The sequence below is a fragment of the Labrus bergylta genome, chromosome 16, assembly GCF_963930695.1.
Source record: "Labrus bergylta chromosome 16, fLabBer1.1, whole genome shotgun sequence".
NCBI classification, from domain to species: domain Eukaryota; kingdom Metazoa; phylum Chordata; class Actinopteri; order Labriformes; family Labridae; genus Labrus; species Labrus bergylta.
Genome location: NC_089210.1, coordinates 8338712 through 8355959, shown reverse-complemented (window position 1 = coordinate 8355959; position 17248 = coordinate 8338712). Strand labels below are relative to the sequence as shown.

The 17248-nt window shown below is 40.0% G+C and overlaps 2 protein-coding genes across 2 annotated transcripts in view; one reads left to right on the top strand and one right to left on the bottom strand.

Annotated features, from left to right (window-relative positions):
- doc2a (double C2-like domains, alpha) overlaps positions 1–10806 on the top strand; it is a 56182-nt gene extending 45376 nt beyond the window's left edge. The window contains exons 8-11 of the mRNA XM_065964556.1: positions 852–1072; positions 3901–3982; positions 5014–5110; positions 5662–10806. Coding sequence (XP_065820628.1) covers positions 852–1072; positions 3901–3982; positions 5014–5110; positions 5662–5798 — 537 coding nt within the window. The 3' untranslated portion in view covers positions 5799–10806. The remainder of the gene's footprint in view (positions 1–851; positions 1073–3900; positions 3983–5013; positions 5111–5661) is intronic.
- A 464-nt stretch (positions 10807–11270) lies between these two features.
- Positions 11271–16131, bottom strand: LOC109996514 (uncharacterized). Its single transcript, XM_020650674.3, has 2 exons — positions 15872–16131; positions 11271–14945 (listed from the first exon to the last, which is right to left on the bottom strand). The coding sequence occupies exons 1-2, from the start codon at positions 16089–16091 to the stop codon at positions 13891–13893; spliced, it is 1275 nt and encodes a 424-aa protein (XP_020506330.1). The 5' UTR covers positions 16092–16131; the 3' UTR covers positions 11271–13890.
- Between the last annotated feature and the right edge of the window lie 1117 nt (positions 16132–17248).

Genomic DNA, 17248 nt, shown 5'->3' with positions numbered 1-17248 from the left:
TTTGTGCTTTGACTCTTTGGAGGTCATCATTTGGTTTTAGTTTAACCAGATTAGTGAATAACTTTTAAACAGCATTATAAAACAAGAGAGTTCATGACATAGTGATGCCTGAAGTCAAGACACTTAATCCTCTGGGTAACTTGACAAACTAATCAGACGAAATGGATCGCATCACATTCATCAACTAAACTAATTACCTTTAACTCTTCCATCACACTGATCTGATAAGCCTCATGATACTTTACGAATCCTCCAAAACTAATCCGTTTATACACCAATCTAATTAAACTCTCCCACCTGAAATAACTAATCTCAACTAATCACAACAAACTAAAAAATCAAGTTAAATAAAAATCAAGTGTGTGAAATCTATCTCAACTCTTCCACCTTTTCTCCGTTCTCTGTAATTTATTTGTGTATTTGTGAGTGTGTACGTGCGTGTGTGTGTGTGTTTTATTTGCCTGTGTGTTGAGGTTTCACTAATCCATCATGGTCTGAATAAACTTCCCTTCACCTGAACTGAACTTCTTTACTAACCTACTGAACTGTTTAATCTTAACTGTTCCAACTTATAATGCTAAAATATGATCAGAGTATATTATTCTGATCAAGAAAGATCCAACCAAACATACACTGAATTTAACCACTTTAAACAGTCCATCTAAAATGAAACACTTATTTAAGCAATCCATCTAAATCAACTTGATTCAACTAATCCCATCTAGCTGATGTGACAAACTCATCAAACCAACTGAATTCCATCCTCCAAAACTAATTCTATGCTCAAACTAATCTGTCTGATCTCGCAAATCTGACTAAACTCATGTGATCTGATTGTATGTCGTCTGCAGTGGGAGAACGAGCAGCTACACAGCCTGGAAGAAAGAGGTCGTCTTCTTCTCTCCCTGCAGTTTCTGCCTCCTCAGAAGGAGGATGAAGACGTGGAGGGAAGAGGAGGAGGAGGAGGAGAAGGTGAAGGGCGTCGCAGTGGAGGGCTCTGTGTAGGAGTGAAGCGCTGTGCCCACTTAGCCGCCATGGACGTCAACGGATTTTCCGACCCCTACGTCAAAATGTAAGAAGAAGTCTGTACGGACAGAAAGAATTCAGATATCAAGGCAGTTATGGTGCCACACCGTCTCACTGGGGTTTGATTTAATCACCCTCCCTCCATTGGGCCACCCCAGGCAGGCAGGCAGACCGTCACAACATGTCTTCTGAGGTCTGCTGAAAAATTCTCTAACTGCAAATTAAGCTTCAATTTACAAACACATTGTTAACATGGGATAAGGGACAGGAGCTACAGGAGGTATTCTAACCTAGGCTGCCTACTCTTGACTATTGCCTTTGTACATGGAGAGCACAAACTAACCACCAGGCCACTGAAACGTATTATTTATTGAAGAAACATCAACATTTTTGTACACTGATGGCAGATATGGTCTTAACACCTAATGCCTCTGGAAAGTATGAAAAAAGAACATTTATCTGAGAAGATCTTGTGGAGTCTTTTAAAATGCTTTAATGTCCCTGAACATTGAGTGAGGAACTTTACATAATTTTTGTCCTAAAACTTTTCCTAACACTAATTACCATGTTTACCAAACCATGGTAGAAGCGGAAATATCTGCACTGCAGCCAAAATAAAACCAAGATAACAATTACAATTTAACAACACGTTTTTTTTATCTTGCAGTTGGATTCACTGAATTAATATTGCTTCAGAATAATTGTTTTGGCAAAGAAAGTAACGTCATGTTGAAACACAGATTTTTTGGGGGGGTACTGGTCTCACTCGGTCCTAAACATCGAACCAGACCTGATCCCTGAGAAGGACCGCTTAACACTGGACTGAAGGACTGACAAGAAAATCAGAAAAGCTGGAGTTTTGCCATCTTATTAACTTTGCTAATCAGTGATGCTGTTGTTGTAAAAGGGGCACCATATGTTTGCCAGCAGGAAGGATAATCAGTGAGGAGAAGGAAACCGAGTGAGCGGAGTAGTCATAGCTGAGCTCTGTCAGAAGGAAACACTGAGGCGCTAAGTCGAAGATTTAAGGCTTCGCTTTTGTTTTCTCCGACTCGCAAGAAAACTTTGTTGCATGCTGTCAGAATACAAACTGAGTCTGAGTCAGAACAAGAAGCCAAGTGAATTTAGAGGTCTACCAGGTTTTTAAAATGAATCAACATATTTCCCTGCAGTGTCACTGCTTACATTCTGAAAATATACATGTGGTGAACCAGGTCAGGATTTCGTTTGAATAGCAGGCTCTGAGGTAAAAGTGAAAACCTTAATAAAGCTGTTTCTTTTCTCTTTTTTTTAAAGATACATTTTTGGGCTTTTTGCCTTTATTTGGACAGAACAGTTAATAGAATAGGAAACCAGGGAGAGAGAGAGAGAGAGAGAGAGAGCGGGGAATGACATGAAGGAAGGGAGCCACATGCCGGACTTAAAACCGGGCCGCCCGCTTGTAGGACTATAGCCTCAGTACATGGGAACCTAACCGCTTGTACGTCTGAGCACACAGAAATAAAGCAGTTTCTAATTAAAAATCTGTATCTGGAGAACTTTGCCACTCACTGAAGCTCATTAGCTAATTAAAATCATTCCTTTTGGTTTAATGATACAGTCATGAACAACAGTGACATGATTTGAAACAGTAAGAGGCATTGGCTGAAAATGTTATTGTTCATGGAAATCTTAAAACGGTGTCTCGCAGTTGAAACATTATACCCATGTAGGCTGTTATACAAGCTGCAACACTTATCTGACTTAGTCTAGTAAAGCCTTTCCTAGAAGGATCTTTGAAATCTCAGTTACAAGATGAAAAAGATCAATAACAGCCAAGGTTTGGAAATCAACATGACTCTGTATGAGAAAACAGTTGCCCTTTTAATGTTCTCACTGTCCTCTCAGAAAGCCTGAGTGCACCTCTGCATACAGCATCAAAGCAGCAAAAGATGTTAAACTGCAGCTCCAGAGATCAGAGCATATATATGTGGAGCTGCAGTCTGAGTGAAGTCCATTCAGACAGAGTGAGAGTATTAACAGGTGTTATATTCCAGCTCCAGGCTCCTTCATTTGCTGCACAGCTTCTCCAACATTAGCACTACATCCAGAGAGTTTTGACACTGGTACATGGCCTCAGTCGTCTTCCTGTCAGCCTGAAGCCGAGCCGAGCGGGTCAGTCCAGAATTCACATCGTCATTAGTATCTCCTCGTGTCATCTCTTTACATAGGATCTACCACTGATGAAGATGATTTGTGTAGCTGAGGCTCCCCCGTGCAGCTCGCTGCCACTGAGCCCACATTATTAGTTTCTGATTTTATCATGATGATTTACAAGATTACATCACTTTAGGTTAATTGTCATTGAACACTTTTGTACTTTAGAGTGTGCATGGGGGGAACGCTTGCAGTTTGTGTCTATCAAAGAAATCATCATGATCCCAAGCAAACAGGTCATCAAAGTGGGCACCGATCAGCCTCAAATCGTCAGGTTTTGAACCCTGCACAGGATCCAGTTTGGTTTTCTTGTTTTCTGGAATGGTAACTTTAGCCAGTTGTGCTTAACCTACAGAAATAAACTCAAAAGGATCACACCATCAAATTAAAGAAGCAACACAAGGTGAAACTTGGCTTTGCTACAAGTCTACTAGTGATTGAGTTTAATTTTGGATTGATTTCTCAAGATCTCGACTTATTAATCTCTTTATCTCCAGATAACAATGCTGGTTGTCCTCGGATAAAGAGTACATTTCTGTTTGTTTGTCTGGGTAGGGTTGTTCAGAGTCAGGCAGCAACATTTTGTTTAAACCTCTTTCACACTCAGCAGCAAACTCTTTTATGCCTTTTTTCAGAAGTAGGGGAAAAATCTGCTTTTTCTTTTTCTTCTGCCGTCAGATACCTGAAGCCCGATATAGAGAAGAAATCCAAGCACAAAACAACAGTGATAAAAAAAACTCTCAACCCTGAATTCAACGAGGTAAGAACCCCCCCCCCCCCCGCTGCACTTCTAACAGCGACTGCTCCCCATCAGAGTTAATGGAAATGATCTCACTTGAGATTTATGTTTCATTGAAAATCTTGCTCGTTGACTGTATCTCTGCTACGAGTTTTGCCCAGATCTGCAGGAAAATCCCTGCACTGCTGCTTCATCCTCTGCAGGGTTTCTCCCACATAAATCATTACCAAAATAAGAGTTTTTAAATAGACTGAAAATTTCAGTTTCAGAGAGAAACTGTTCTGCTTCTCCTGCACAGTGTGTCTCCCACTTTGATCGTTTCTATCTCAAAATCTACCCGGCTAATGAATGAAGATGACCACATTACGAGTTCTACTCTTTAAAAACAATTGAACTTAAAGTTCTGCATAAAATAATGATGAAACCCATTTCTCAGAAGAAAAGTAGACATAAATATTAGGGCTTGACCGATACTAGGGGAAAAAAAATCCGATACCGATATTTTGGCCGATATCTTTCTTTGTTCTATTTTCGATCAGTAGAGATAGATGGATATAGATGCTCCATGCTCTAGCCCCACCATACATCACCAACCTACTCCATCCCTACACCCCGTCCCGACAGCTGCGGTACTCAGCCACAGGCCTGCTCTCCAACCCCCACACCATACTGCAATCCTTTGGTGACAGAGCCTTCAGTTCCTCAGCCCCCACCCTCTGGAACTCTCTTATCTGCAGAAATCCGCACTGCTGCATCTCTGGACGTTTTCAATACTCTCCTCAAACACCACCTGTTCACCAAGGCCTTCGCCTCAGTTTGAGTTAACAGTGTAATAAATATCCCTACAAAAGGATTATTTCCAGCTTCTTTTGTGACGTCGTCCTCTGCAAATGAAATGGAAAAAATACCTTTTTTTTCCCAGCTTCTACTGAAATTACAGATATGACCTCCACAGGAAACTGAGACACAACATGATGCAGGATTGTTTTTTCAAAGCTGAACCTCACTGACCTGTTTCCATTTTGAACCCTGCATGTATTTGATCCCTGCAGGAGTTCTTCTACGAGATTTCCCTGTCCGAGCTCACCAATAAGACTCTGGAGGTGACTGTGTGGGACTACGACCTGGGACGCTCCAATGATTTCATAGGTGAGGCTCTGACGTCTCAGCGAGTGTGAACACAAACGTTATCCTCAGCATGTGGAGGAGGCATGCCACTCGCTACTTTTTTAGTAAAATTCTCAAGGATACATTTTCAGGTTGTTGAGAAACTCAGACGAAATATTCACAAGATAAACTGCTCACTCTCCTCGCAAAATATACCATCATGCATTGCGGTTCAAACATTGCTGAGGCCAGAGTTAGTCTGTGAGTCTGTGTGAACAGATAAATGAGTTTGGTGCAAAAACATGTTTCATTATGTATTAAAAATTAAGAATTTTATATTTATTCAAATTGTTTTAAATGTTTTGTGAAAATACCCTCAGTATTATAGAAGTTATCAGCGTAAAGCTGCACGTTTTAGTTGTTGGATAACAATTATGTCAAAGCCCGCAGCTGACGATTATTTAAATATACAGTACATCCACTGCAGCTCCATGAGGAATCCTTCTCTTCTAATCACATCGAAGAAATGTTCAGAACTTACTTTCTTTGACATTGAGAGTAACTCCAGAGACATTGTGATTGTTGTTTTTCAGGTGGAGTTTGTCTGAGCTGTCACTCCCAGGGCGACGCCCTCCGCCACTGGATGGACTGCCTGAAGAACCAAGGCAGGAGGGTGGAGCGGTGGCACATCCTGACCAACGAGCTGCCACAAACCCTCAGCCACGACTAAAAGCCCGCACGGCATTCTGCATGCGGTCACTGTCAGGTAATTAGCGGCTCAACAGATATCCTCCTGTTTCTCTGAGGGACAGACATGAGAAAGTACACCGCAGGAGTCAGCAGCGATTGAAAGAAAAAAAAAAGTGTATAATATTAGGAGCCAACATGATGGGTGGAGAGCAAGGTGGAGCTGGAGCAGCACGGTGTTGTGCCTTCATTATTGATCAGTGAGTCGCCTGGAAAAGAAGCTTAATGGCTCCATCAACACATCAACATCTCACCTCATTCACACATCACAGGGTTAGACCGAAACACTCGACTGAAGAGGGATGAAACTCAGACATGAAACACAAATCATAGCTGCAGATGTCAAATTTGTACTTTTAGTTTAGTTGAGATTAAACTGTGTGTTGTTTTTTTTTCAAAAGCAAACACATTTGTTTAGTAAATCACACGTCCCGCCCTCTCTTTGGAAGAAGAATTTATTTTAACTGTCCATTGCCAAAACAGAGACATTTATTTTATGTTGAACTGTCATGAAGCTGCCTTATATTTTACCAAAAATATAAGCAGGCAGTCTTTCAGTAATTTAGCAGAAATATGTGTGAAGATATTGACTGTATATAAAAAATAGACATAGCCTCCGAGTCTGAGAAGTGAAACCAATACTGAATGGCCTCAAACATGCATTCATTGTGACTCCCAGTGGTTGCCAAAGAATTGTCAGATAATGTCAAAGCCTCCCAAATAATGAGCCTTCTTCTCACTTGATTCAAAAGCTCTGTAAACATTTTCTTATCAAGTTTATGTTCTCATTTGCTTGCTTCAAGTCTTCTTCAAAGTAGCATGTTCATTTAGTAAATAATAGTTTAAAATGGTATGTTTTTCTACCTTGGGATTGACAAGTGGCTAACACAGTGACCTGATAAATGTAATTTACTGCCTTCAGTGGAGTGGAAGGGATGATGGAGTACACAGCTCATACCTACTTATTTTTCAGTCCTTCATTGCCTATAAAATCTTCAAAATGCCCTGTGATGGGCATCATACAGTGCTAGCCTTATCTGTCTCTTATTGGCTTGTACTTATTGTTGCCTTCGTCGGTTGGTAGGGTACGTAAATAAGAGTAAGCCAATCAGATACAGAGTTGGGTGAGTCATATCTTGCCAATGCTAATCTAGGAAAAAATGTAGCCTGAGGACTTCCTGTCTGCCCTGTTGTCTAACACTGTGCCGTTAACGTCATAATGAAGTCGAGCAGCTAAAGTTCAGTGACTATGTTCCGATACTTAAGACCCATTAAGTTGAACCAAATATGCAAGAGTAGTCTAACATGTCACTGTTTATAACACAGGGCATTCATCCTTTGCTGGACGGGCTGACATTTGGGGCATAAATTATGAGTATACCCAGTTCATATTTCATATTCATAGTTTCATAATTTCTTTTTTCAATAGCCAAAATAAGCATACCGAGCATTATCAGTTACTTTTGATTAGAAATGTGTTGCTGACGTTTCTTGGGTAAGCTGGGTAACTTAGTGTTTGTTAACCTTTCTACCCTCTCATTAAGGTACGGTTACTTCTGGCTCCAATTAATGGGTCATATCAAAATGGCTATGTCAACTTTTTATGTACAGTCTTTGGTTTTTTACAACTTTTCACCTCAAGATAGTCCATAGCAATGTTTAGTAGAAAAAAAAAAAAATTTCAGCACGCATTATCGATAAATATTATTCTCCTGTTAGTGGCCATCCTGCCACTTCTGTATGTTCTGGATGGAGGATGATCCATGGATTTCCTACAACAACACTGTCTTTTGAAGTTGTCCTATCAACCCAATTTCAGAAAACCAGCTTTGATCATTAAACCTCTGGGGGCAATGGGATGTTTTTAAGGGCTCTCAGTTTAGCCGAGGCCAAGACTTCCTCTTCCTTTCATTTACATTCCGTTAACTGAATTCATATGCAGATGTCTATTTGCAAAGAATAAAAAGCTCAATATTTATCAGAGAATAGTCGATGGGTTCAAGGATTGCATCAAGGCCTATGTGTTCCGTCTCTATTTCTCTTGTGCACAAACTGTTACCCTGCATACAACCAGAGCCACTTCAACACGTTGGCCAGCATTAGGACATCAAAGGGAGTCACAACACTTCTGACACCAAAGATTTTAATACTAATTATAGTCTTATCTGGTCCTTATGTTACTGGAGGATTTTCTTGGGTTGTGCTGAAAGGCTCTCTATTCTTCATCACTGAAAGACAAAACAAAGGTCTGCCCTTAGCTAAGTGTAGAGTCATAAATTGTGGCTCATTTACCAATACCAACAACAGCAAATAATTCAGTAAGGGTATCAGGTCTTGCAGAGTCCTTTGGGGGTTTATTCTAGTTTGGTAAAGGTCTTATTTTCAAGTATTATCTGAATGGATCCTGAGGTTTTATATTGCTCCTTCAACACAGTGAAAGGTTTAAGTAGGGATCCATCATACATAACGTCATAATCCATAGGAAGCTTTGGATTAAGCCATAGCCATGTTGAAGGGTAAGTACAATCTGACTTGTCGGATATAGGAAACCTCTTTTTTCAAAATCCATCAAACGTAAAGAGAATGAGAAGAATTTTTTAACCCTTTGAGGTAGAAAAGGGCAAAGGCAAGATTAGGTAAAGTGCTAAAATAGAGCTCAGAATCAAAAAATAAACAGCTATTTACAAGGATTAAAACAAATAATTTGTCTGTTATGAGGAAAATAAAGAAAAGAGATTGATAGGTCTATGACTTTAATGTTACAATTTAAGATGAGAGAGACCATCTGGGGCTACACATGGTTGATTAAATTATTTGACATGAAAACCTGAATTTCGGCAATCCAAACTGCTGACCAGTCAGTGATGCTGGTGTTGAGGAGAAAAACAAAACCATCACATGATAATATTTGTGTTCAAAGAACTTAGGCTGGACCCGACAGAAAATGTAGATCTCTTATATTTCATGTTCTGTCTGATCCAGCCCTTGTGGTTGGATGTTCACTGTCTTCTGACTGGATAATGATATCTTCATAAACATGTTAAGAAGCGAGTGAGAATTGGGTCTAACTTGGTCCCTCTAACACTTACTAAAAAGCAGTCATTGTGCAAAGAAAATTGATTTTAAATCTGAGTTTGACACGTTGGTCTTCAAAATTGCTAACAGTGAACCACTACCAATTTTATGGTTTTCTTTGCACAGACATTTTACTATAATTTATGAGAAATCTTTGTAATTGAATGTTTGCTAAGCACGCTATAGTTCGTCTTCCAGCACAACACAATCACTTTTTACAATAACAGGGACAATTAGTAATCAAAATTTGTTTTACCTCCAAATTAAAACCATTACCATACAGAAGTTCACATTTACCATGTGAACTTCACATTTACCATGTGAACTTCACATTTGCATCACATTTGCCAGATGTTCTTGTGTTTCAAATACATGGGCCAGACGTGGCCATCGAACAGGCCGGGGGGGTCTGGCTAAATGGACAACTGTTGCTAGTAGATTCACCCGCTTTAGCTAATTTAGTTATCTAACTAATACATTCAACATTAGCCCCATGATTCAGCAGAAAACAGCCTCAGTTTAAATTTTAACCTATTCAGCTGACTAACCACAGAATGTAAAAGATACAGTATTTACTTGACAGTATCTACTTGATGGCTGCATACGTAATATCATTATAGACCGAGGTCTATAATGGTAGAACAGGTCTAGGCCATGATCTCACGCTAACAAGCCTTAGGAAAAAGACTGTATCCTCCCAATGCCAATGAACAATGTTATGAAATGGAAACCATTTTTTCCCATTTGACGAGGTAGATCTATTAGTGTACTGTACCATATTTTAAGTATCTTAGATTGGAAAAATAATCCCTCTGGTTGCTGAGTTTATGTACTGGTTTATGTTTTACTTTTGATGTAACAAGAGTATGGGCTTTAAACATTAGGTCTAGTCTGGGCAACACTACTTTAGCTTTAGCTAAAGTGTAGTTCAGTGTACACTGAACAAACCCTTAGAATGATCTAGTTTCCATGACTAGACTCATCCCAATACATGTGCTAGCAAAGGGGTTTGATGATCACTGTTTAATCCCACATAGTATCACAGTCACGTCCTCTTTGACGATCAACGCAACATCTTCATCCTGAATATAGCGTACAAATAACGCTTTGAAAACAGAGACTAATGCGTTTCGTTTAGGACATTGTGGACGTACCAGGAAGGATACATTTTCCCAGATTCCTGTTAACCAACACATTTAATCATAAATGATCCCACCGTCAAACTCACACGACTAGCACAATGCAAAAACGTGCTCTCATGGCCTGTTTACAGCACAACATCAGCCCCATTCACGTACTGAAGAATCAACATGTCTAGTAAGGGTTTTTAAGCTATGATTGGACAGGTGCTGTACAGGCGAAGGGTTTGATCAATCAGTCAGGATGAACCATCAGTAGCTTCCATTTAAAACTATGATGGTCTTATGTTACAGTCTCATATCAGTCGAACCACAATAATCTCATTTTGCTTCGTATCATTTCTCTGATATTTGCCATGCTGTGAAACGCACGGATCACGTTACTATTGCACTCTTAACTGAACTGTGAACATTCAAAGTGCATCCTGTTGTTACCATGACTGATGATTAGGATGACTTCTCAATACAAGTGGTTCTTCCTTGTTGTTGCATGATGCAATATGTTGATATATTTATAATCTCTATAACCTTCCCCCTGCCTGTTTTCTAACTTCAAAGTGTTTACACGAGGAAACATTGAGGAATGGCTCATGTTCAAATCCTGCTGTTTACAGTGTTATTGTTCATCTTTTATGCACGACTGAATGTATGAATGTGGCTTTCTATACAATATTGTTGAACCGTTGTTTACACTGATCTTGTGCTTTACAGTTGTTCCAACATTTCTATCAGGTGTTTTATGTACGATGCAACAATAAATTTGGAATGCAACACAGACTGAAGAGTGAGTTTGGGTTTGTTATGATACTGGGTATGTGGATCACTACTGCCCCCTACAGCCACAACAGAGGACTACAGCAGCATCTTACAAGGTAAAATAAGATCACTGATGTATACTGTGAACTCTCAACTATCTCTAATGTACTTCTTACATTATGTAATTTATATTTTTTACATTTGTATTTTGCACAAGTTACATATGAAGACACATTTTAAATGCATCTGTATGAATAACTTGATGGAATATTTATTAATAGTCCAATCGAAGAGAACTTTTTCAAAAGTCACATTTTCATTTAAGGGCTTTCACTTGTAACATATTGTTTTAAGAGTTTATTTTTTAATTACTAGGACGTAAAGATTATCAAATACATCCCACATCTAACTATCACTACATGTCAAATATTTAAAGAATTTGCACTGAATGTTTAAAGAACAGAAATCAATGTTTCAGAAGCAAGGCACTTTGACTAAGTATTTATTTTTGTCTAAAAAAAAAAAACAGCACGTTTCACATCAATACAAAACATAATCACACAGAATTGAAGGTCCTCAGAGATCAACACATTCACTGTGTAACTCCAATAAGCTTCACCGCTGGCAAAATGTTTCGTCTTGTTTTTCTGTAAAAAATATCAGAACTGTCTTTTCCTTCTGCAGTGTGAAGCTGTCTCTCTTCACGATTCACAATCAGCCGTCTCCAAAAGCACATATATTTCCAGGAGTGACATCAGACAAGATAAGAACCTTCTAACACTGATCAAAGAAAATATAAATAATATATTATTCTGTGTAGTACTGCAGCATCCAGTCTGCTCTGAAGACATAAAAGTCTCTTCTCAAGAGTTCATTTGATCAGGTTAAAATCCACGCAATGTGCACTTCTCTAAGTATGTTCATTCAACATGTTTTCGGTCTCTTTGTGTTAAAGTTCAGTGGAAACCAGCCAGGAAGAGTGCCAACACAGTAGAAAACGAAACATCCCAACATCAGAATGTGCAAGGGCTTCTTTTCTATCTCTATTCAAGACCCTGGTGTCTCAATTTGAGAGCATTTGTTATTGATTCCACAAACAGATGCCTTTGCACTCAAATAGTCCCTGCTGGTGCTTACATTTGCTCGGCTTGGGCTCAGGAGTGCACAGAAGCACCCAGACTGAAAAAGAAGGGCTGAAGTGCAGGAAGCCTGTAGAAGTAAAATATATCTAAAAGAAGGCATAACTTTAGAGCACAAGAAAAAAAAATCGAGGTGAAAGCAGGGACTATTTTGTTCTGACGACAGGATTCAGGAAGCTCTTCAATAAGATGTGAAAAAAGACCAACACGTGTTGATATCAAATCATATCGAAAATGTCAGGACAGCCTGACCCTGACATTTACAAGAGTTGCCCTTTCGCACATGCCCCTCACAGCGGGAGGTTTACCATGTCAGACACTAGAGGAAGGGAAGGCGGGGGGTCCCAGGAGGCACATGACAGAAAACAACAACACTGCAACAATCCCCTTGTAATATTAAGAACATTTTCAAGATGGTGCACAAGGCAACAGAGTCAAATGCTTTGAGGACAGTTTTGGCCTTTCCAATTACACACCTAATTGGATGTATTCACAGCTTAAATTAAGGAGTGCAATAAAACCTACTGGCTAGCAGAAAAGAGCATGAGTTGTTACATTCACGAAGTTCCCACCCAGCTCAACCTTTGATAACTCAAGCTGTTAGCGTTCACACACGAGGCTCTCCTGGACAATGTTTAGAACATTGCAGATACAGTCTTAATAAGCTACACCTGCAACCAGTTTTGCAAAACAAATGATTAGTGAAACTTCCTACTATAGCTTGAAAAACACAAACTACTACTTAGTAGCTGTTCTGGAGTTTCAGATCCCATGATCATCCTCAGAAAGGAGGGGGCTGTTTTTAGGTGGAAAATACTCATATTCTATTATGTGTCTATAAATGCTTTTGTTTCAAAACAATACCCAAAACCACAGTTACGGTACATAAGAGCAAATGGGGATGTATTGAATAAACTGGCTAATTAATTAAATGTGTGTGCTGATCATACCTGGATATATTTTGCCAGTAAAACGGTCAGCGAGAAAAACTATAATTATCACAGTGCCATTTATAAATCTTTTCCCCGAATAACAAGGTAAGTGCAAAGTTGATTCCATCACATTATTTCTTCAAACTTCTCCTCCCTGATTACCAGTGACTCTGTTGGGTGCAATAGTCTCTTCCAAGAAATGTGGACTTAAAAAGTCCGGAGTCTGTTTTTCTTCCCCCTTTTTGGGGTTAAAACTGGTGCAGACGTTCTGATGGATCCTCTGCAGGCGGTCATTCCAGCAACCACATACCTGCTCTTTAAGTAAAACTTAAGGGATAAAAATGTATAAAAAAGATGAATAAATATGAAGGCGTGAATAATCAGTGTAGCTGCCTGTAAACTATAGCCGTCCAATGGATGAAAACACAAAAGGTTGTTAAAGATGATCGTCACAAGGAACAAAGTAAAACTGTCAGGGTGAATGTAGATCAGATCTGTTCTTTCATTGGTGCTGCTCGACTTTTTCCCTTTTCTATCATCATAAACCTTGATGGTGCTGCATCACAAGCCAGTGGGCCGTAAATATGTTTTAATTCCTTTCCGGTCTGTTATCAAAACATCTTAACTCGCCAAATGATTGAATCTCAAAATGTAAAAAGTGGATTCAGGAGTTGCCAAATCATCTCCACAGCCTACACCAGCCATTGACTTCTCTGTATGAGTACCCTGTCTTAAAAGTTTGGCCGGTTCTGTAAAAGAGCCAACCATTGATCATTTTTAGCCAATATTGACCTGTCAGAGTTTACTGGTATCAGAATCTCTTATTTTGCTCTTTTTTGGCTAAATGAAAAAACACTTGGAGTTATTTAGAAAGTGTGACATTAAGTAGTCTGTCCTGCAGAGAGCGTAGTTTTGAGATTAAGATTTGTATACTAATTTGTCTTTTGTTTTTTTTATGTCTTCATATCTACACCCCTCTGGCTTGTGATAGCACTCACCCTCCTGAAGAGACGGACCTTCCTTAAATGGACCAATCAGGCATTTGCCATGAAACACATGTCCTTCTTTGAGTGTGTCTGCAAGCTGCCGGTTCTTGAAAATGTCTTGGAGCACTGAACGCTGCGCTCTGGTTTCTCTCCTAAATGTGTGCGTTTATGTTTCTTCATGGTGTCTCCGTCACTGAAGGTGCGGAAGCAGTACGGGCAGCTATAGGGCCGCTCCCCCGTGTGGATGCGCAGGTGTCGACGCAGGTTCCCCCTCTGGCTGAAGCTTTTGGAGCAGAAGTTGCAGCGGTGCGGCCTCTCGCCTGTGTGCGTGCGCAGGTGACGCCGCAGGTCTGCAGACTGTGCGAAGGACTTGCAGCACCACTCGCAGGCATAGGTCTTTCTCTTCTGTTCCAGGTGGAGTCGGAGGCTGCTGGCCCGGTCGAACACCTCGCCGCACCTAGGGCAGCGGTGGACGAGCTCGGGAAAAGCAGCAGCTGCACCTTCATTAGTAAGTGTCAGCTTCTCATGAGAAGATTTCTCTTTTCGATGAGCTCTGTGTCGGTCTGAAAGCACCAAGACTGTCCTGTCTGAATCTGTCCTGATGTTCAACTGTTCCTGTGTGACTTGACCCTGTCCCGCCGCTGTCAAAGATTCGGCTTCACCTTCAGGTTCGCTCACTTTGTATTCCTCAGGTTCAGCTTTGATCAGAACAGGTGCTGTGGCCTGCGACTCCTCTATTAGCACAGGTACAGCAACGTGAATTTTAGGGACAGACGGGGCAGAAGGATTCAGGGAGCAGTGAGGAGAAGGAGGTGATGCGTTCTGCAGTAACTCACTGTAAGGCTCAGGCTTCAAGACAGACTCCCTCACCTCAGCAGGCTTCTTCTGTCGTGGCAGGATTACCGGCCCTGAGAACTTCTCGCTCTGCAGTGATGGGAGATGCAGAGAAACGACCTGCTCATGAATCGGCTCGGCTGCGTCGGCTAGTGGGCGCTTGGGCTGGTTCAGGGTGGAGTCTGGCTCCTCTGAGCGGGATCTAAGCTGCAGATCAGGTAACTGCTGCTGGTCTGAGGCTGCAAACCCAAGACTGGTTTTGGTCGATCCTAGAACACCACACAGTAACACAGAGGTTATCAACAAGTATCCTGCAGCCGCCTTCACAGGGTGGAAAGAGACAGTCATAGCTTTTTATGTGTTAAAGGTACAACAAGTATGTAAAGGTTTTATCAAGATTTCAACATACTAACAGTAACAGGAAAAAAATTAAATGTCAATAGTCATAATACATTTTACCTTCCAATACCGTAAGTAAATGAAATAACTTATCCTCTCAGCTGTATCCTTTATTTTAGATCATGGCCTGTGTCTCCAACTTTAAACCATCATATATCGTTCTGCTAACTAAAATGTATTATTCTACAATTTACTAAGGAATTTGTATAATTGCATTTGTGCCTGTTGCATACAGAAATTAGAGATAAACAGCCAAATTCATGTAACAGAAACAGGAATGACGAGAAGTCAAATGAGCCCATGGAAGAATCACTTCCAAGTTCGCTTCCCAAAAGCACTAGTACTAACATTTGTAGAAAATCACATGTATGCAAAACTCTATGCAATTTCCTACCAGTGTAATAAAATAAAATACATTCATGATTTCACCCATGAACACATAATTATTTATGGATTCTGTTAGAACAAACATTTAGGGTTAATTCGAAGTATTGCTACACAAAGAAGCAGCGCTGCTTTTATCTTTAACCAGATCAGATAATGTCAAGATGTGGGTCAAGAGGAAGTAACATTAAATGCTAAGATCAGAACCTTTTTGTCCTTAAATTCGAGCGATTTAGAATATTTTATAGGTGCCGAATTAAAGACCGGAACTTAGTTAGACTGGAAAAACAATGCAATTTGTGTTTAATTTCGATATTTGAGGCAAAATTACTTTGAACTTTGAAACTGGACTATTTCTGGGGGGGTAGTTTTGAAGCTTGATCTCGGAGCTAGCTGACTAGCTGGCCCTTACTCAGCCACTCAGTCTCGGCCTCCAGCAGCAGGATGTCCCGCAGCTGCCTCCGCAGGCTCTCGTTCTCCTGCTTGGTTCGGGCGGTCTCCTCCCGGTACTCGGTCACCGTGTCCTCCACCACGTCGATGATCTCCTTCACCACCACCGCCAGCCGCTCCGTAAGGTAGGCGTTCAGTAGCTGGAGTTTGGTCATTTTGAAAACAGACTGCTGCAGCAGCATCCACACAGGAAACAGTGCAAGACAACAACAAACGAAACAGGAAACGGTTCTCACGATTTGGATTGGTTGTCCGTGTTCCTTCAGAATAAAGTGCCTTCTAAGAAATATATACTGATTTTATTTTGTATTAATTCTACATGTTATTACACAAGACTTCACATATGTATTACTTAAGACTAGATTAATAAATTATTTTATATGAATTTGTTTTAATATTCCACATCAGACAGAAACAAAGATCTGATCAGAGCCAATTAAAATCACTTCTCCACATACAAAGAGGCAGGCATCAGAAAAGTGGACAAAGAAAAAACTAACACACACACACACACACACACACACAACCAGTTTGAAAATATGGAGCAGGTATAGTGACATACTATACCTGTACCTTACCTTGTGGCCTTGAGTGTAATAATAAATAATACTTATTTTAAATTGTATCTATGTCATTGCTCTGTGTTCAAAGACTATTAGTCATTTATTTACAGAGACTTGTTAAGTCTTCTAGGATAGAGTTTGTGATAATCAAGAAGAATATAAATGTATGGTGTGTAAGTTTGTTCACCAGAGAATATGTCGCCCTCTTACAAACAGCTAGTTGCTCCATGTGAAGCCCATTCTTCATTAGGAGGTTGGTGCTTTCTCCCAGTTAATCATATCAATCAATTTAGTTAATAACCATTTTGCCAGATTTTCAATTTTCTTTCTCAATACTTCACAATACAAAGTAGTTATTGTTCTGCCAATCTTTATGTGCTACAAAGATCAAGAGCATGAGATGGATAGGAGCCCCAGAGTGGCGATAACACTGATTTGTGCACTTTTTTTTCCCTGTGGTTCCTCAGTGATGTCTTGTGGGCAGTAAAAAAATCAAATCTATATAAGATTGGGTCTATTGTGTAATACAGGAATCAAATCTCTTTAATGGGATGTGTGTATGTTTATTTCCTGTGTCAGGATTCATTTCTAGGGTTGTTTAAGGTAAAGTATTTCACCATGCAGGAGTTCATATGGATGGAATTGACACAGATATTGAACATTGACACTGAGATGATTATGAAATTCATGACTGACACCTGCAACATATAATACTAAACTGAATGATTATCTTTATTACTGTCACTGCAGAATGTGAAGTGTATCTGGTGCATTGT